Here is a 20,191-nt window from a genome sequence, read left to right on the forward strand (position 1 = left end):
CCCCCCCCCCCCCCACACACACACTCTCCTCATTAATTCCACCCCCCCACTAAACGATTTGTGGAAATACACTTTCATTTAGTAACGATCACTCTCCCATATATAGTATTATTTACATGGCTTATTTTTCTTTTATTGTAATAAAAAAGAAATAAAAATATTAAGGGAAAAGAGTAAAATGTAAATAACAGTAAATTTGTCCTTAAGTTTAGCAAATATATAATAACAAGATCCAATCTTGTTTAAGTTCATGGCTTAATGACCATTTGATCCATATCTTTTAAACCCAGCCTTTCAATCTATGACCTATAGAAAATCACTCTCCCATTATTATTTCAGGGAAGATGAAGTGTACAACAGCAAGAAGATCTTCCTCCACCATGGGTTAAGGAAAATTTAATATTTTTTATGAATCTCATTAACCTGGAGGTCACCCATGGACCAATGTTTTTAGGAGGTTAGGATTGAATTTAATTTGCATGTGTCTTTTGACAGCTTGTTAACTAAATATAGGTCCAGCCTGTAGCGCCTTAGTGTGGCCCAAGTCAACACAAACACTATCTATATGCGGATGTAAATGGAAAGTCAAAAATTAGGCTTCGATCTACATCCGTATTTTTTTAAGGACATCCTTATTTGATCAAGGTATTACACCCCCAAAAAAAGTTAGGGAGTATTTGGATCCAAATTAAGATAATATGAAACATAATTTATCTGATTTGCATTGATATCTAATTAAAAATAAAAAATAAACTAATGATCTTGAGGGTTCTTGAATATCCGAAAGGTTCTAGAGAGAAAAAGAGTCAAGATACCTAAGATACATACATTGAGAGCATAACTTATATGCAGAAAGGCAAGTCCAAGTTACACAAGTTAGAGATTGTGAACAGATAATCGAAAAATCTAAATTTTATAGTTGGTATCCAATCGGGGGATACCCGATTCGATTTATATTTTTACGTCTCTACGCCAAGCCTCTCACTTTATTTCTCCTTTTAAGATGCCAAATCAACGGTTCAGGGGCAACCAACATTACTAACAACTCAGTAGATAACGTTCCCGCCAGATGAAAACGGAACGAAGATTGCACTTTCTTAGGAATTAGGATAACGGCCCGCAGGTTGTGTTCGGATAAATTTCTACGGTGCAAATGTCTTACTCACTTTTCCGGCCACTATAAGAGTAGCAGATGAGATGGCCTCGGTTTTGTCTCTGAGAGCCCTTTCTTCAATCTCTTCCTTCACCCTCACTGCTACTCCGTTTCTGCGACCTCCAATTTCCTCTACCAACGCCGTCAGATCCAAGTTACAATTCCATTACTTCTTGCAAAAATCATTTGATATTGATAAGGGAAGGTGGACGGTAAGCAAACGCCGTTACCGACGATGGGCATCTTCCACCGAGCACGTAGGTGAGCAGTCCGACACTACTCGAGAAGCAGACGAAGAAGGAGAGGAGCAGATATCTAGGGCAACTTTAATATGGAGAGCGATCAAGTTGCCTATTTACACTGTTGCTCTTGTTCCCCTCACTGTAAGTTCTACTTCTTGGGTTTGGGGGTATTTCGAATACCTACTGAGTTCGAAAGTTTAAATTATCTGGGATGGAGTCATAGTGTGATTCATTATTCGAATTGTTGAGTTTTGTGATAAATAATTCAAATGAGAGGCAAGATCTGTTTCCATTTAGCGTATGGAGATCCATTTGAAGCTTTTAAATCCAAAGAATTGATTTCATGGCGCCTGATATTTTTTAATCCTAATTAATACTAGTGGAATTTAATTTTGTCATCTGTGAGAGCTCTGAAATGGAACAAATTAAGGCAAAATGAAGCTCAATTGAGTTGAATTCAACAGTTCCTTGTAGTATGCTTCTATTGTTATTTGTTTATGAACTGCCTTTTTAATTACTAGATACAGAATGACTTTATACGAACTGTTTCTTATGCTTTCTAGTGACAGGTGGGTACAGCAGCTGCATATTTGCAAGCAGGCTTATTTTCTGCCAGACGTTATTTTGTGCTGCTGTTTTCATCAGTTCTAATCATCACTTGGCTCAATTTAAGGTCTGATGTGATACTGTGTTTCTGGGGTGTGAATTGAGTGTGGCAGAGCATAGCATTAAAAATAAAAAATAACAAAAGAGCACACGCGACGTGTGGTGTTAGTATTGTTGACCAATGTTAGGGTTGTTAATTTCGATTCATCAAGGTTTTCTTTAAGAACTCCTGGCTTGCTTTTTGCCCAGCAATGATGTTTATGATTTTGACACGGGGGCAGATAAGAACAAGAAAGAATCTGTTGTGAACATTGTTGGCAGGTGCATTTTATCACCCTTGAAGTTCTGATCTCTCTCTCTCTCTCTCTCTCTCTTTCTCTCTCTAGACACAAATAACATTTTTTTTTTTGGCAGTGAGAAATAACATCCAACTAACTATGTCTTTGTTATGCCATTTCAAAAGTCGTACAGGGACACTTATCACTGCCTATGCATTACTTATTTTTGGCTTCATGGGACTAGCCTGGGCATCTGCAGAAGCTGGAAATATACGGTCCATATTACTATTGGCTTGTGCTATTATTTGCGGTTATGTTTATCAGGTAGTCACTTCTTTTTTATGTTTAAAATCTTTTTTGGAGTTTTCGTGAAAGTAATGAAGCATTACTTCTCCGGAGTGACATATGGTATTTTGATATCCAAATAACTTGAGTGTCAAGAGTATAAATACAGTCTATCAATCACATGCTGGTAAAATTTCCACCTGCAGTGGTTCTGGCTCATTAGCCAAGGATTATTGTAGAATGTAGATGATTTAGTGATTTTAAACTCATTGATCTGGTGACTGTTTCTGTAGTGTCCACCATTTCGGCTGAGTTACCAGGGATTGGGAGAGCCTTTGTGCTTTTCAGCTTTTGGTCCATTTGCAACTTCTGCTTTCTACTTAATGCAGAGTAGGAGAAGGTTAGTTGGACCTTTTAATTCCCTGGCATACTCAGTAATCTGTTTTGGCATGCTTCCTGAAATATCAAGATCTTCTGTGTAATTGTTAGTGAGATGCACCATCTTCCCTTAACTGGCACAGTTCTATCTGCATCGCTCCTTGTGGGCTTCACAACATCCATGATTCTTTTCTGCAGTCATTTTCACCAGGTAGGTTTATTTTTATATCTTGTCCATTTATCATCTGGATTCTATGTACCTATTCTTTAATGTAGGGTATCAACTAATACAATTATTTGGGACTCAGGTTGCTGGAGATTTATCTGTTGGAAAGATGTCTCCTCTGGTAATGACTCATGGTGATGACCCTCAAACTTTTTTAGACTAATATGCTAATTGAATTTTAAAGTTTTGCAATTGCAGGTAAGGATTGGCAATAGAACAGGATCAAGGGTGGTGAAAGTTGCAATTGGGACTCTCTATTTCCTTCTGTTTGTGCTGTGTCTGAGCAAAGCCCTTCCTTTAACGTGCCTTGTAAGTTGGTGGTGAATATAGCCACTTGGGGACTCTACATTCTGATTTGACTGACAAAATTTGATGTTTCTTCTGAACCTCCCTAACCAAATTCTAGTGTTGGTCTTGAAATGTTTTTCCCACTTTCTCTTAGTCTCTAATTGTTGACATTTTATTTTGCAGTTTCTCTGTGCTCTCACCCTGCCCATTGGAAAACTTGTAGTTCGCTATGTTGAAGAAAACCACAACGTATGTAACAGAACATCTACAGCCACCTCCCTAGTCCTTCTTTTTTCCTCTCTTGTCCCATCTATTGAACTTGCTGTTAAGTGTTGTTAACTTATGATTGGGATTTTTTTGTTCACCTTAACATCCACAGGATTATGCCAAGATCTTCATGGCCAAATATTATTGTGTAAGATTGCATGCTTTATTTGGAGTTGCATTGGCTGCTGGGCTGGTGTGTGCTAGAACTGTGACTGGAAAATATGTACCAAAGCCATTGTTTCCTTGACATTGTCATGCAGCTTGGCCTTCAAATCTGGAACCTGCGATCTGAGGGTCACTAATTTCAAGGATAAGAAGGGATCAGTATGGAAGCACTTACTGAGAGACCTCTGTTATTGGGTACATGTTGGATGATGTACTGAGAGAAGAGAACAGGAATAGACTAGTGATTTCAATGCTCCATCCCTCTGTAGTTTTTATTAAACAGAGTGGCTCCTATTCAAAGATGCATCTTCCTTCTTTGATCCAATGGTAAAACACTTCTCTGGTGAAGTCGGTAACTTTGAGCCCTCAGAAAATCCTTTGGTAAGCCAGATTACCAGTAGTGCTCGTGGAGCACCCACCCTGGGAAGCCTCAGTTGTGCTTTATAACTAGTGGTTATTAACCACTCAATTTATTGTAAAATGAGTTCAGTTGTGATCAATATGCAAATGGTTGGTGTGGTGTAATGGAGACTTGAACTCTGTTCTTGTTATTTTGTTTTAGAAATGTATATTGAACACAATTCCAATCCATCAATAAGGTTTTCAGGCGCTGTTTCGATGAAGAATTGACTCCATCTAGAATGGCATCTCCTACTTGCATTATTTTGAGGTTGCTTGTGTTTTTGATATATAGTCATGTTAGGTCTTGCAGTTGCGCATAGAACTTCATTTTGTTTATGCATAAAATTTAAATATTTGTCTAAATCATCAATAAGAGAAATTATGCCTTTTGATATCGTACCAATTGAGCAGGTTTCTAACTGTACACATTTTCCTCATGATTTCGGATGAGTCGGATGGCTACATTTTAACTTTGAACTTAGTCCAGATGCTTCGTAAAACCAAAATGAAACTGAATTTAGAAGGCTCCCAATTTAGTCTGAAAATTCTATCGGTTCCCTGATCTTTAACCAGTTCGTCTACAATAGCATCTTCTGCTGATGCCATTTTACATTCATGCTTTGGTTAATGTATTATAAACTTGTTGAAATGAAAATTTCTAAGATTTGTGCTTCTAAAGGAAGCATTGCAGATCTAAACTCCTTGCAATCCCACCATGTTTATTCACCAGTGAATGTTCCAATCTGACATCGCAAGGGAGTGGGATGTAGAATATGTCAAAAATCTGAAAGATACTAGAGCTCACATTTTAAAACTTCCATTTAGGCTTGGTTTCAGAAAGATTGGAGTGGGTTCTGAAGCCCGAGCAACATTATTAGCCATGATGAACCCAATCCCAGAAAAACTGTAGTGTTGCTTTTCATTCTGCTCATCAAGACCTGTGAAGCATTTTGGCCCTCGGATGAGGGCTCCCAAGGTAGTGTGGAAGCTATATTTATAGCCAGCCAATACGACTCCTGTTGAATGCCTGAAAAAAGAGAACAGAAGCGTCCAGCAAATGACAAATGGGCTGAGACTCCTTGCCTGCCCAACCCAAGCAAATGGAAAAGACTCTAGGCTTCCAAACTTTGACACTTACATAGGTTGGTATTTTTGAATCTAAACATTAGCAATTCTTTTTTCCTGTTCCAAATTAAAAGTTCAAGGAGGCCCTTGCTAATGAATCACACTGTAAATGATGCTTTTATAAGTTGGTCTCTTTCATACAACAGGTTGGTAACAGAAGGCAAACGTGCAATATCTACAAACAAAGCAATCCCATTGCCAATTTGATACTTGCAAACAAAATAAAAAAAACATTATATACCGGAATTCAATTATTGAGGGATGATGGATGGAGGTGCCTTAGAACCTTATATCTCTCATGTTGTTTAAGAAGAAGTTGCAGATGTAGAGGAAGGATTGAAAGCCTTTTGCTCCTCACAAGTCAAGACTTCATGGGTTCCTGCCTCCTCCCGGCCAACACCCATCAGGTCGAGGTAATACAGATAATGAGAGGCGATATTGTTCATGGACTCATTTTCACGCTGACCGCAGACCTGATCTCCATACAGAACATTCATGGTGGTTCCAAAGCCAGGAACACGCTTTGACAAGGTGTCATTCTTGGTAGGCTTCCAATTGCCAACAAAGACATCGTGGGCAGATGGTTGGTGCTTCTTGACAGGGGTCATCCATCTCCATATAGCAGCTTGGAAGGCAAGGGTGGCATTCTGTTCCAGGTACTCAGGATGGTTCAACAGATCAACCTTCAGGCCTTTTCCAACGGCTCCATAATTATAGTTCCAGTAGACAGGCAAGGCACCTCGACCGTAGTATTCAGCACCAGGTGCGCAGGGGAAGTTGTAGTCAGTGGAATCACAGTAGGAGTGGGCTGGGCTCATTTCATGGTTGTAGCAGAGTCCCCAGGCATATGGACCTCCAGTGGCAACACCATAACCACCTGATGTGAATAAAAAGAACAAAGACAACAAGAAATCACACACACAGATTGGGTTATCTTGCCTTGCCTTTCTTCCAACCTTCTACCCCTTTCTTTAAGGCTTTTTATGTATTTGGACTAAGTTTTCTTTCACCCATCTTCACCAATGGGGATGTGATGCTATGATTGAACTCTGGGTTCGTCATTAATTTCTACCCCTATTGTTCATGATCCGAATACCATTTTCAAGTCTAATCAGAGGGTTAGATAGGATGGATGAAGAGATTCTCTATCCAGCCATAAACTAGATCCAAGTAATTAATACTGCATATGCAAGCCCTATTTTTGCAAAAAAAAAAAAAAAAAAAAATGATCGAAGTTCGGACCCCAAAACTCAAAAGCAATATTGGGTCTCTCTCTCTCTCTCTCTCTCTCTCTCTCTCTCTCACACACACACACACACACACAGGGCCCAATGTAAGGAAAAAGAGAACCAAGCAAACTCAAAGTCATTAACTAGTAACGACCCTTCAGATCATTCTTAACCCCTCAAAGCTTTTTCGGTTGTTAGTTAAAAGAAATATACTTACAGGAAGTTTTACTGCCAACGTGGCCAAGGAACGCAGCCACTTCCTTCATCTGCATCTGCTTTCCACCGGTGGTGCCGAAGCCTTTTGGCTGGAAGTCCGTCGACGCTGTAATGAAGGAATGGTAATCGTAGAAGCCAACAGCATGAGCAACAGGAGTGTTTCTTTTGGCGAAGAGATCCTCAAATTGGTACGTCTGGAAATAATCAGATATGGTGTGGTTACAGCAGTAGACCGACGCTTTGCACTCCCACCCCTTAGTACACACCTTCTTCTTTTCCTTTATTAATCCTGCGTTTGCGCTTCCACACATTGAAACTAACAACAATAAGGCTGTGATGGCCATGACAGGCACTACCCATTTGATCTCCATTAGATCTCCACCACCTAAGATGACAACAGAGAGAAGAGAGACGATTAGGAATAGAATGCAGTGTTGTTTGAAGGCATATGGCATAGAAGTAGCAGCAGACATATATATGAAGCAAAGGGTAGAGAGAGAGAGAGATAGGTGGGAGAAAGCTAAGTAGTAACGCACTGGGACTGAAGAAAGAAACGTTTCCAGAAATGAGGAATGATAGAATGAGACCCTGGACCCTTCTTGCTTTGGATTGTAGCTTGGTTGGTACAAGGAAGGTTTCTTCATTAATTAGTAATGACTCCTCGTCTCCTTGCTTTACCTGCAAGAGAAGTATCACCGATTCAATGGTTACACAGGCTGCTTTAGTAGAAAATCATGCCTATGGGTCCACTGAATAGGATCCTAAGGTTTGTGGCCAGTTGGATTAGAACATTTTTTGCTGCATATGAAACCCTTTGATTAGTATCTTTTATATCAGTAAACAGGAGCTGTGGTGATAGCATTGGAAAGGAGGACATTCAGTTCATCCTACCATTCCCCAACAGAATCATGGTAACTGCATTAAGGGTTTCTGATAATCCAAATCGGTAAGATTTCCACTTGGAAGGCATTCTATTTCTTGGGCAAGGGATCGCTATTTGATTGCACAGGAGCGTATGAAAACATTCTCGTACGTGAACTTGATCCGCTCTCTAATAAGAGTGTGTATAGATGGAATTCTTGATTCCATGAAAAACAAAGCAGTAATGTGGGACAAATCAATGGAGGGGCGCTACACCCAACAAGTTATCTGATTAAAATGGAAAAAGGGATTGTAAACGAGAGATCTTCTCCTAGCTGTTGGATCATCAGAGAATAAATCTTTGACAAGATCTATTAAAAAAAAAATCTCTTCAACTTAGCAACCTTCTCTCAACTAAATGGGTTTCAAAACATGTATCTTTTGTTTCTACCATCAAGCTATGTTTATTATCAAGCACATCACTTTAAGGAAGCCCCAGCATAACTGCATAGGGTTGAGAAAACATGTGATCGAGAATCATTCCGAAAGGATTTGCTTATTTTTAATGACGCTAGCTGCCCACCTAATAAATCAACCTCTTGGCACCGACATTACATAAAGGTTTGTTTTAAACTTAATTTATAGCCGGACTTTTTAAAATATTCTTGAAGAAACATTAAAATTAGGGTTCTTCTAAGCATCACTATGCCTAGGGAATTACACTAGTCTATTTGTGGCATGACAATACATGGGTTAGTCCACATAGAAAATCCTAGATTCATCTCAATGGTCAAATTTTAATAAAAAAAATAGTAAATCAATCCAATTTCTTATTTAAATTTATAAATAAAATTATGAAAATAGCATCAAGTAAAAATTAATATAAAATGATTATTATTATTATTTTTTTTAAAGATAATGGTTCCATTTCTCATTTTTAGTTGAAATTGTATCAACGAAATCTCAAGTGATCCTCACTGACAAGGACTTGCCCATATATTATGATGTGGTAAATACTTCGTTAAGCATAATGGAGTGACATCAAGATTTTTAATTCTCTAAAACTTAATAATTTTAATCTTCAAATTTTAAAGTTAGTGAAGGGGTGCCGTCAAAGACAAATAACACCTAGCTATGAATATTGTTAAGTCAAACACCAATTGTGAGTCCAAAAGAAAATCCTACAGTAGTATCTGCTTTCAGATTCTATTGAAATTATTTCTTAATACCAAACTGTTTTCTCTAGGGTAGACAAGCTAATAATTTGAGTTGGCAAAGCTTCATTTAGAAGTAACTCAAATTTAGCTGAAGCCTCGTTTATAAGCTTAGCAACTGAGAGTCTGCAACCATATATTTCTACAAGGTGTACAATATCATGGCACGGATCCATCACGAACCAGTGATCTTCCAAAAATTTTATGTGGAGATTCAAAAAGATTTATGGCAATTCTATTGATTAAGCAAGCAGACCCTTTTTTTTTTGGTAGAGTTATTATTAAGCAAGCAGACCTTAAAAATTAGATTCATCTTGTATGTACATAAACTTTTATTGCTTTCCTAATGTGGAGCCTTCTTTCTCTCTCTCTTATAATTTAGTAACTCATTGTTCGAAGCATTGCTGTTTGGACTCAAATTTTTTGCAGCTGACAGTGAATGGCAATGAAGATCCATCGGCTGGGAGGACCCAGGCATGCATCTTAATTGTCCGATGCTCATTACTACTCACTGTCTTCACAAGAAAATTAACCCTAACTTTGCATGGAATTTCTTCTTTCAAAATGTGTTCAAAGGGAACAATGAGAGTTTTGTTCCATAGAATGATCAAACCATTAGAAGTTATGGTCGATCACTGTTACAATTATACCAACCCTTGGAACCATTTTTGGCAGAAGTCATTGGTTCATCAGAGAACTCTCAGTCGCTTGGTTGGATCATCGAACCAAACCATTGGAGCAGAAGGAATCATGGGCAAGACCCAATTAAAACGAGAGTATAAATTCAAAATTAAATGTTCAAAGAAGCTTACCAAAAGCTTAGAGAGTCGTGACCACTTAAATGGAAGAAAGAAGACAAGTAGCATATAAGTTGGTATCCTGCAAGTTGGTCCAGGTTGTTCTTTTTTAGTATTTACATTCTTGCAATAATCTTTTTTTTTTTTTCCCCTTTTAATCATACTTTTATCTGAAAACAAGAAATCCACACACTGATGAGAGAGCAAATCAGTAGTCAGGACTCAGGAGTCAGGAGCAAATCGTTTCATCCACACACTGATGAAACGAGCACTTAAATTCTAAATAGTTTTGTTAAATGGTTTCCAGTTTCCACTGCGAAAATTACATCAGAGTGGCGGGAAACCGCACCAATGAGGGGGCGGGAACCGGATTCATTCAGTAGAGAGAGAGAGAGAGTGTGGTGGTGTTTCTGCTCATTTGTCCTGATGTGCCTTGAATTATCTTAAAAGATGAGGCCCAAATTAAGCTGGTATGGACGTCTATGGATAATTCCTTTACACCACCATCTTTCAGCTACACTTTGTTCTTCTTTTCTAATGAAAATCTTCCAGATACCCAGTTAGGATTTCAAAGGTGTTTGAGGGATTCCTCCTCTGTATATCAAAAGTAAGGCTTTTCTGTTGCTCCTCCCTGCCCTGATTCTTTTTTCCTAATATATTATCTTCTTACTCTGTTTTATTCGCTTAAAAAATTTTTTTTTTTTGGTGGGTAAAAATAAAATGCAAATTCTTGGGATTTTATTGTCCATGTTCTTGTAAGAGCATTAATTAATGGTATCAGTTTTAGGGAATTCTTTTTCTTTATAATTTCAAATACGCTGCTATATCATATTTAGAGATCCTTTGTCTTCGCAGGTGCAGTAGCTGTGTACAATGCTTATATTGATGGGTTAAGGGAAGGGAAGAAATACCCGAAAAGCAGAGTAGACATTTGAAGAGAATGAAGAAAGATCTACAGAGACATATGGAAAGGTGCACATTTTCTCTCGTTTTTTGCATTCAATTGGATTGATAAATATTTTCAAGAATTTTGTATTCAGTCTGAGTCTCTCAGATGCTTTGTTAAGTTCACAACCAAATCTAAATTTTGAATGGGGTTGGGAATTGAGTTCAGTACCACCAGCCCAATCGCCTATAACAGAAGAGCCCAACAAAAGGTTGCCCCACAAATCCACAATCCTACTGGATGGACGAACCCCTTTTCTTAACTGGATTTTACGTCAAATTAGGTGAATTTGGACCTCTGACCTTCTTCCTACTTGTGATGTGATTATCAAAAAGCTATTACTAAGATTCTACATCTATATACTGAATCCACCTACTCCACATCATGGAATATTTATCCTCATACTCCTAGAAACTACAAGGGAGAAGTGTAGAATAAAACACCAACGGTTTCTTGACCCAAACCGGGTTTGTCTCAAATTGGGTTGACTGGGCCAGCTCAAGATGACCAACATTTGGTTTGGAAGCACTAATTCCTCAATCAAACCTAATCCCAATTATTCTATTTAGAACCAAAAGTCAGCCATTAATTGACTCAAGCACTCATAGTTGTCAAGGCGAGATGTCATGACAACTATGATCCTCACTATTTCAATCTATAACATTTTGATTCTTCCCATCATTTTCTATTAACCATCCCTTCCCTGAAGAAGGGCCCAACTATTACCAAAAAAGGAGGAATGTCATCAGATCTTGTCTAATGGGATTAGGAAGGGTGTTTTTAATCCTTATATAGTAGGGTTTAGGAATTTATAATAATACTTGAATTCAATCATGGGATCAAATCATTAGTAGTAAAAAGATTCTTCCTTCTCAACAGGTGATGAAAACCTTTGTGAATTCATCATTACAAGTAGTCAAGGACTCAAGATTCTAACCTATTGTAACTTCAAATAGCTCTGGCATTGTGAGTTAGTTTTTTTTTTTTTTTTTGTGGAGAGAGAGAGAGAGAGAGAGAGAGAGAGAGAGTGTATTCTACATTTTGTTTGGAAAAAAGCTATAATGAGTGTGATTTCACATCCCCTTCCCTCTTGTGGGAAAAAAATCATCTGCAATTCCGATCTCGTACAATTTCGTGAAATACCACCTTTAGGGGGTGACACGTGTATTGATACCAATGCAATGATCCAGATCTGATTTAAATGCCTCTTCACTGATTTAATGTTTTATTAGTTGTACAAGATCTGGACCATTGAGAGAGAGAATACACGTGTCACCACCTGAAGGTGGTATTGCACGGAATTGTACGAGATCGGAATTACAAACGATTTCAACCCCCTCTTGTGTGTATGAGTAAAGTTCCCTTGGACAATTCCTTAGGTTGAGTGGTTTAACATAATGGTAGCAGGGTTTCATGATTTGGGATCGATCCAATTCCTGCAGATCCAGCTTATTCAATCCTTAAAAAGAAAAAAGAAAAAAAAGAAATTACAATCTGATCCACCGGGATTAATTCAGATCCTGATTCTGTATTTCAAAACTCTGATCAATGGATAGTTCAGACTTGACAATCGTGAGTCTGAATGTATTTGCACCCATTGGATTGCCAAGTTCTGGTTTATTAGAAACTGGTTTGGTTTGGTTTGATCAGTTAACTGCATTACTGGTCCCCCGCACTCGGTGCAGAATTGGGCAAAACCCCCAAAAATAAGCAAATTAAGAATGCCAAGCAGGTACCAACTTTGGGGTTGGTAGGAGGGCACCACAGTCGTCCAAATTGTGTTTTATTAATAACTTTTGAAGTAAAGGTTAAGGCCAATAGAGTGGGAGACAGAAAAGAGACTCCCCAGTCCCCATACATAGTGAGAATCTGAGAGGAAAGCAAGAGTTACAGAGAGACACTCATGGCGTCGAGGTTGTGGGCTTCAAGGGCTGCTTCTTATCTTAGGCTCTCTGTTTGTCACAGAGGATTTGCTTCTGGTAATTTATTAACCTTTATATCTCTTTCTTTATCGCTTTTATATCTATATCTATCCTTCCCACAAGGGCTGCTGCTTCTTATCCCAGGATCTCTGTATGAGAGTGGCTTTGTTTCTGCCGAATAAATTATAAATCATGTTATTTATGGATTTGGGAATATGGGTATGATATCTGGCTATTATGAAAAGAATAACAAACAGTGAACTAAAAAATTATAAAGTGATCAACCATGTAGATCTTGTTCAGGGGTGTGTTGTATTGCTAGATCCATGATAATTCCCACACAGATTTTAACTTTTTGAAACGGGTATTGTATAATTTCCTGTGGCGTCTTGACTAATCCGAGTTTTGAAATTTATAATATACTAGACTTTTTTTTCGGCAATCCTGCAGTGCGTTCTGATTATTGATACTGGCGTGTTTATGTATTTGATTGGATGTCAAAGGAAAAGAAAGGAAACATTAGCATCTTGTAATTTAGTCCAAGATTACCTTTTTCATTGATTAATATTCCCCTTCATCCCCACCTCTTTTCCTGATAAACACATGTTATTAGCCTTGAAGCCCTGTTTCAATAACTTTATGTTTTTCTTTAGTCAGATTTTAATGCTGCATTTATTTATCTTTATAATATCCTGCTTCATGATTTTAGGTTTAGGGGCCCTTGCTTGCAGCGTTATAGATTATTCAATTTATGTGGGAAGTTGGTAGGATACACTTTGACTCTAAACATGAAGATTAAGGTGATTTTTCAATTTGTCAGACACTATTTTGAATTCCTTTTTCGAAGGAAAGGAAATAAAGACACAATTTTTTGAAGTTTGGTCCTGCAGTCACCATTTTGATTTCAATTTTCAGACACATACTGCCAATTTTACTGGATAACCCATTTTCTCTGGCTGTTAATGAAAACAAAACCATTTGGGTCTCCTTGTCCGTGACTAATTGCATAATTAATGTGAAAACAGATATTGTAATATATTAATAGTCTGTATGCATGCTTGTTTTCAGGAATTTGCGCACACCAATTACATAGGTTTTATTTTATAGTGATATGGACTAAATAATGTGATGTTATTCAGAAAGTCCATTTCTTTTCGTGCGTGAATTTTTTTTATCATTATAGATACTTTCCACTATGAAAAAAAAGGGACAAATACATTCAACTTAGTTTAGAGATGATACAATAACCAGCTGATACTAAAAAGGTGTGAATCAACCGAAAAGTTGTTCTGGAGAAACCTTCATATGCCATTGAGGATTAATATTTTCATCCAATTGATATTCTATCATGGTATTCCTCCTTGCTGATCCTGGTGATGGGCCATTGACAGGATCTGCCAGATTTATGGTCACATGTTATTTATATGGAATCTGTATTGCTTTTAAAAATTTTTTTTATCTACTGAAATATAGTGAAATTAACTGATTTTGGAAGGAACGGCTTACCCTGCCATATTTTCATTCTGTTAGTAACTTGTCCTTCGTTTTTGCAGTTGTCAAGGATCTGAAATATGCTGACACCCATGAGTGGACCAAAGTGGAAGGCACCTCTGCTACCATAGGAATAACTGACCATGCACAGGACCATTTAGGGGATGTTGTATATGTTGAATTGCCCGAAGTTGGAGCTTCTGTGACACAGGGAAACGGCTTTGGTGCAGTTGAAAGTGTAAAGGCAACCAGCGATATTAACTGCCCTGTTTCAGGGAAAGTGGTTGAAGTCAATGAAGAACTAAACAACTCTCCGGGTTTGGTGAGTTGTGTAACTTCAGATTTTTTGCATGATAATACTCTGGCAAATGACTTTTAACATAGTGAACTTATTGTCAGAATTCTTGTCTTTGTGAGATGGTTCCAGTATGAGATACTTCTTCTAGTAAATTCTTAGAAACCATGTTTGTTTAACCATGTCCAACTTTGAATGGTCCTACCAGGGTTCTGGTAAAGTCACAAGCTGGATAGGTTACAGATTTAATCTACTAATAAAGCACCAATCAATTTTACTTTGTTATTGACATTCTTCCATTTTGAAATTTCTTGTCTTACAGTTTAGTAGTATTGCATATGTAATGTCGTCTATTAGGCCATGGTTGATCCCTTTGACATTTATTGTTTTGAACACAGGTTTTCAGCCTATCACAAATTTAATCCATGCAAAGAATAGTTGTAGATTTATATAGAAATTAGCAGTCTTGGTGTATCTGCATGTCTGACATGGCAAGATTTTGGAACTAACAATGTCAATAATATGTAAGCTGCACTATATGAAGTTCTTAAATGTAATCCCAAATGTACTTGATCTGTTAATTTGTTTGCCATGAACTGGTTACATGTTAGTTATCACGGGCTCTTTGAGTCTGCTGAATCTTGAAATTGTTGTCTAGGGCTTGGGTCGAGGCGAATTTCATGGTGAAATATTGATGAATAGACTTGGTAATATTATATTTCGATTGCTTTTAGTCTTTTGCTACATCACAAATCAGGTTTGGGACATCTAGAAAATATTCAATGCCTATTCAGCATCTCCAATGAAGTAATGAATTGTGAAGATATGAAATTTGAAAAATTGCTGAAACAAAAAATCCTGAAACTGGTGACTGTTGACCATGAAACCAGAACCGTGTTGTAAATCGTGGTGAGAAGCTATTGCTGCTTATGGTGGTACTCTGAAAAGAGGGTTCCTCTTTTGTAGTTGTCCTTGCTTCTGCATTTTTTATTTCAAATACTGCCAGCTGAAGTGAACCAGGATGAAGGTTTACTTTAAACATTACCCTTGTAATGGTTGATGGTGAGCTAGCCATGGGTCAGGTTTGTTCAGAGTGGATTCTATTCCCTTTTTGCAATATGATACAAACACTGGGCTTCTAGTGAACCAGGATGAAGGGTTACCTTGAACATTACCCTTGTAATGGTTGATAGTGAGCTAGCGATGGGACAGGTTCGTTCAGAGTGGATTCTATTTCCTTTTTTACAATATGAAACAAACACTAGGCTTCATGTGTTGCATGAATTATAAATGATTACCTCAGTGGTTCCCTGCTTTTGCATCTTTACAAATAACTCTTCTGATCATCTTCCTTGTTCTCGCTCTACTTTGAAACATAATGAAAGTAGGTTTTCTGGGTTTTGATTGCTGTTTCTGTAACACTCTTGTAGAGTTGGTTATTTCATTGAATTTAACTGTGTTTTAACATGCATTGTAAATATTCTGATTTAGGTTAATGCCAGCCCATACGAAAATGGATGGATTATAAAGGTTGAGATGAGTAATCCGGGTGAGCTGGATTCCTTGATGGACTCCGATAAGTACTCAAAGTTCTGTGAAGAAGAAGATGCTGCCCACTGACCGGGTTAGGGCCACAAGTTAAAGTATAGCCAGCGACCGAAGTGCGATTTTTTTTCTTCATTTATATTATCTTCAACACAAGTTGTCATTCTCTTTTTGTTTCTAATTTGTGGAGTTGTAGGGATCTTAAGTTGGAATTGTCTTTCTGAGAATAAATTTGATTCGTCTTTATGCCTGCTTCATTGCCAGATTGATTCTGAACCTATAGAGGTAACTCCAGTTTCCTCTAGAAATATTGAATATAAAATTGAAATTACTAAGTTCTACATTCTAAAGAACAAGACGACAATTCTTGTTGCTGCTTGTTTGTCATTTTCTCTCAAAACCCACTCTTGCATCCCTGTTAGTACTCGAATTACAAAATAGATGGAAATGTTTTACAAAAAAGATTGAACTGTTTTTGTTGCAAAATGAGTATTCCCATGTGCATGGGATTCACATATATTATTAAGACCCAACTTTTTAATGAAGCCACTTGAACTGAACATTGACATGTATGCAGGGGACCTTGGAGTCTACAAAATCTAGGACTCATGTAATCTAATCTGCATATAATAGATATTTGGGTCGTTGAGCTTGTCTCAATTGGCCGTTGAGGAATGCTTTCGCCCCTTTTAAAATATTAGAAGATTGTAGATAAGCCACCAAATGAGATCCTTTGGCAAATCAGACCCTACTTCCGAGAGTCGAGATGGCAGAGGACTAAACCCAATTTAGCTAAAGATGTCTGAAATTTGCATAAGATGTCTGGGTTGGATCTGCAGTAGTCCTAAAAATTCTGCAATTCATCTCTCCATGAAGCTCACAAAATTGTATGAGTAACAACAGAGCAAGGCAAACTAGATCATTCTGTGGAAGTAAAAAATGACCATATGAGTTGAATGACAAAAGACCCAGGAGTGCAGGCAAGCCAAGTTATTTTTATCCGTTGAAAGGAGAGATAAAAATAGTTTAAGCCAGCCTTAGGTGGCAACCTAGGTCTGGTGTCTATGCCTTTCTGGCATGCCAACAGGCTCAGCATCAAAATTGTCCGCGGTGAGGTCCAGTGAGCATTGGACAGCTGGGGTACATGGTCAGCCCCCTCAGCAGTTAGATGCTCACTGCACCTCATCACTTGCTGTAGACAATTTGAGTACATCCACGTCATACTCTTCGGGCTTCTCATTCTTCCGTCTTGAAACATGGACCAAATTAGAATCTGACATTTGTGTAAATCAACAATGAAATCGATAAGATGATGTGGCACCCCTGTACAGACATCCACTTACATCTTAACAAGCACCCTTCACAGCATGTCTAGAAGGATATTTGCCAACTATTGGCAACGTGTATGAACGGTTTGTTTGACCCAAGACCCTTATATATACTAAGTTTCAACAAGATGAATTGGCCAACAGGTAAAATAAAGTTAACAAAAATATGAACGGTTTGTTTGACCCAAGACCCTTATATATACTAAGTTTCAACAAGATGAATTGGCCAACAGGTAAAATAAAGTCAACAAAAATATATCTAAGGCTATGGAAGGATGCATGACAATTAATATGATTGAAAAATACAAGTGCATATTGTAATAATGGGATGTCATATGATTGAATCTGAGAATAAAATCTGATATACGTGATCAACCTAAATCATTTACCGTGGATCCTTATCACCCTTCCATGTGGCATAAAAGAGGATGGTCATCTATAGATTTTTTTAAGGATGAGGCATGCAAAGAGTTCTTAAAGGCATAAGAAGAACAAGAACAATTAATAATAAAAGAAATATCGAAGAAGTGCCATAATTAATGATGAACATAATGCAATTAAACAAGATGATAAAGGGAATACTATGGTACGCTGAACAATGACCAAATAAAGTAGGTTATGTTTTTGAAGGAAATGATGATCGAGTTTCTTGCATCTGGTGGAGTTTAAGAATCTATGGCCATTCAAGGAGATCCTGAAATGACATTGATGGTAGTGTCTGCAATAACACTTGTTGTTGTTCTCGAAGGAGGTCGTTCAGCCAATCTCTCTCTTCAGTCAAGATCACAGATTGAACTACAAACAGAACAATTATTTACTTCAATTATTGCTTGTAATAACTCTATGTAGTTTCATATTATGTAATTAAGGTATACAAAATTTCTTCTAAATCATCTTACCTTCCTCAGATTGTTTCAAACTTGTAAGTTCGTCCATTCTTTCGCTCATGTTGTGGTTTTCAATAACAAGTTCACAAAATTTGAGATCATATTTAGAGACTTGCGAGATCAACAAAGCTACTTCTGTCTGTAGAAGAGATTCAGAGAAAAATATAAATGATATCATAACAAAGTTCAGACTTATATATAAACAAAAACAAAAAGTCTCTGCATGGAGGGAGGGAGGAGGGGAGTATTTATCAAGAATTGATTTTTTTTTTTTTACTTGTAATGCATTCACTCTTTGCTCAAGTTGAGCAACATATTCCACCTTTCGCATCCTATATTTTTGTGCAGATATTCGATTTGATAAGATCCTATAAGAGAAGAAGAAAAGTTATAAAAATTTAGTTTATAGCTAGGATAAAAAAAAGAAAAAAGAAAAAAAAAAAAGAGGCAATAAAAGTTGAAGTTATGGAGATCAAGCATGGTGTACCGTTTTTTCTTTTTTGGATCCACTTTAGGATCAATTTTACGATTCAATTTGTAGTCAATCTGTCTAGGATTGTTGATGAAATCTAGTAGGGATGGAATAATATGATTATCATCACCATCATCATCGGAGAGCAATATGATATCTTTGATGCCATTGTTGTTGGGATCCCCAACTACTCCTTGTGGTACCATACTAATGTCAGCGGCGAGTTTATTGATTGTACCACTCATTAATCCAAACGATGGATATATATGATTATGATCTGCTTCATAATGTGATAAATATGTATTCATATCCATTGGAAGCTCGATAATGTTGAGAAATGTTGATGATGATGATGAGCTACTTTGGATTCGGTTCATCATCGAACTTCCAATTGGCTTTGGGTACTTAGGTGGCAAATCGATGGTTGAAATGTTATTTTTTCTGGCCATTGTTACCAATACAGCAAAATCCCAAACTTCTGTTTAGAAAAGTAAGAAAGAAAAAATGGTCAGCAGCCTATAGATACAACAATAAAACTACATTTTATGTATAAAAGAAAAAAGAAAAAGGACCAAGTTTTTCTAAGACCACATTCACCATGGCCATCATGACCACATACAATTGGAAAGGGGAAGGGGGAGGGGAGAGGTGGAAAGTGATGGAGTCACATCTGAACTGTTCCATCATTCAGCCATTGGTGAAAGAAAACTTTATCGATAAAAAAAAAAAATTCAAAATTTCAATACTAGTTTTAGAAGAGAAGAAAATCGTTCGCTTCTCCATTGACACCTTTGAATACTAACCAGGGATGTACTCTCTTGGTTGTAGCTTTGCTTTCCTCGCTATTGCAAAGGAGAGAACGGGGAATGTGTTTCTCTTTCCTCGCTATTGCAAAAGAGAGAACGGAGAATGTGTTTCTTATGGTAAACCACATGTTAGAACACATTCATATATTGCCAGTCATTTAGTCTCAAAAACCGCAAGTAAAATCGTATTGGTTCTCGAATTTGAAATAGATAGAAAATTCTTAACTAGGTAGATTACTACGTTCTAAATGTGCCCTTGGTGTAATCCCGCCTCAAACATATCTGTTTTTATCCATAAATCATATCAAGATTTGAACTAGATACAACGTATTGCACATAGATATAGAAGATGAGCACATTAAAAAAAAAAAAAATTACATATATAAGATGAACAAATATAAGAAAAAAAAAATAGAGGGTGGGGGTTGGGATTGTTGAATTTTTCATAGAGATTCATACTTTTTTTTTTTAATATATGAAATAAAAATAAAAATCATTTCAACCATTGTAAGAATTAGGCGATTCACTAGAATGCTTTATTTGGTGAGAACATTGGAGCTACATTTTGCAGAATTTACTAAATAAATTCATTTTCCACACTAAATCATTATAATTTACATGACTATGTCAATCATAATCGTTTTTCAATTTGAAATATAATTGAAATAAGATTTGTAAGGGGATTTGTCCATTGTGTTTTTGTTTACATGTGTTACCTACTAACAAGTACAAGGTTGTGTTTCTATTTATTTGTGGTAACCTAAGTA

General features: G+C 37.1%; 4 protein-coding genes across 4 annotated transcripts; 2 read left to right on the plus strand and 2 right to left on the minus strand.

The window, feature by feature from the left end:
* The first annotated feature begins 1,108 nt into the window (after positions 1–1,108).
* LOC122059601 (2-carboxy-1,4-naphthoquinone phytyltransferase, chloroplastic) lies at positions 1,109–4,511 on the plus strand. Its single transcript, XM_042622484.1, has 10 exons — positions 1,109–1,536; positions 1,965–2,068; positions 2,251–2,322; positions 2,465–2,603; positions 2,858–2,964; positions 3,054–3,153; positions 3,251–3,289; positions 3,367–3,477; positions 3,640–3,705; positions 3,836–4,511. Exons 1-10 carry the CDS (start codon positions 1,198–1,200, stop codon positions 3,968–3,970), a joined length of 1,212 nt encoding a protein of 403 aa, XP_042478418.1. The 5' UTR covers positions 1,109–1,197; the 3' UTR covers positions 3,971–4,511.
* A 995-nt stretch (positions 4,512–5,506) lies between these two features.
* LOC122059602 (chitinase-like protein 1) lies at positions 5,507–7,348 on the minus strand. The gene is made up of 2 exons (XM_042622485.1): positions 6,862–7,348; positions 5,507–6,292 (listed from the first exon to the last, which is right to left on the minus strand). Exons 1-2 carry the CDS (start codon positions 7,331–7,333, stop codon positions 5,721–5,723), a joined length of 1,044 nt encoding a protein of 347 aa, XP_042478419.1. The 5' UTR covers positions 7,334–7,348; the 3' UTR covers positions 5,507–5,720.
* Positions 7,349–12,435: 5,087 nt separating this feature from the next.
* LOC122058930 (glycine cleavage system H protein 2, mitochondrial) lies at positions 12,436–16,175 on the plus strand. The gene is made up of 3 exons (XM_042621643.1): positions 12,436–12,657; positions 14,154–14,413; positions 15,878–16,175. Exons 1-3 carry the CDS (start codon positions 12,582–12,584, stop codon positions 16,004–16,006), a joined length of 465 nt encoding a protein of 154 aa, XP_042477577.1. The 5' UTR covers positions 12,436–12,581; the 3' UTR covers positions 16,007–16,175.
* A 1,567-nt stretch (positions 16,176–17,742) lies between these two features.
* Positions 17,743–19,524, minus strand: LOC122058906 (basic leucine zipper 6-like). Its single transcript, XM_042621617.1, has 5 exons — positions 19,422–19,524; positions 18,634–19,096; positions 18,424–18,514; positions 18,159–18,285; positions 17,743–18,054 (listed from the first exon to the last, which is right to left on the minus strand). Exons 2-5 carry the CDS (start codon positions 19,065–19,067, stop codon positions 17,933–17,935), a joined length of 774 nt encoding a protein of 257 aa, XP_042477551.1. The 5' UTR covers positions 19,068–19,096; positions 19,422–19,524; the 3' UTR covers positions 17,743–17,932.
* Positions 19,525–20,191: the final 667 nt, after the last annotated feature.

This window comes from Macadamia integrifolia, chromosome 13, assembly GCF_013358625.1.
Source record: "Macadamia integrifolia cultivar HAES 741 chromosome 13, SCU_Mint_v3, whole genome shotgun sequence".
Taxonomy (NCBI): Eukaryota; Viridiplantae; Streptophyta; class Magnoliopsida; order Proteales; family Proteaceae; genus Macadamia; species Macadamia integrifolia.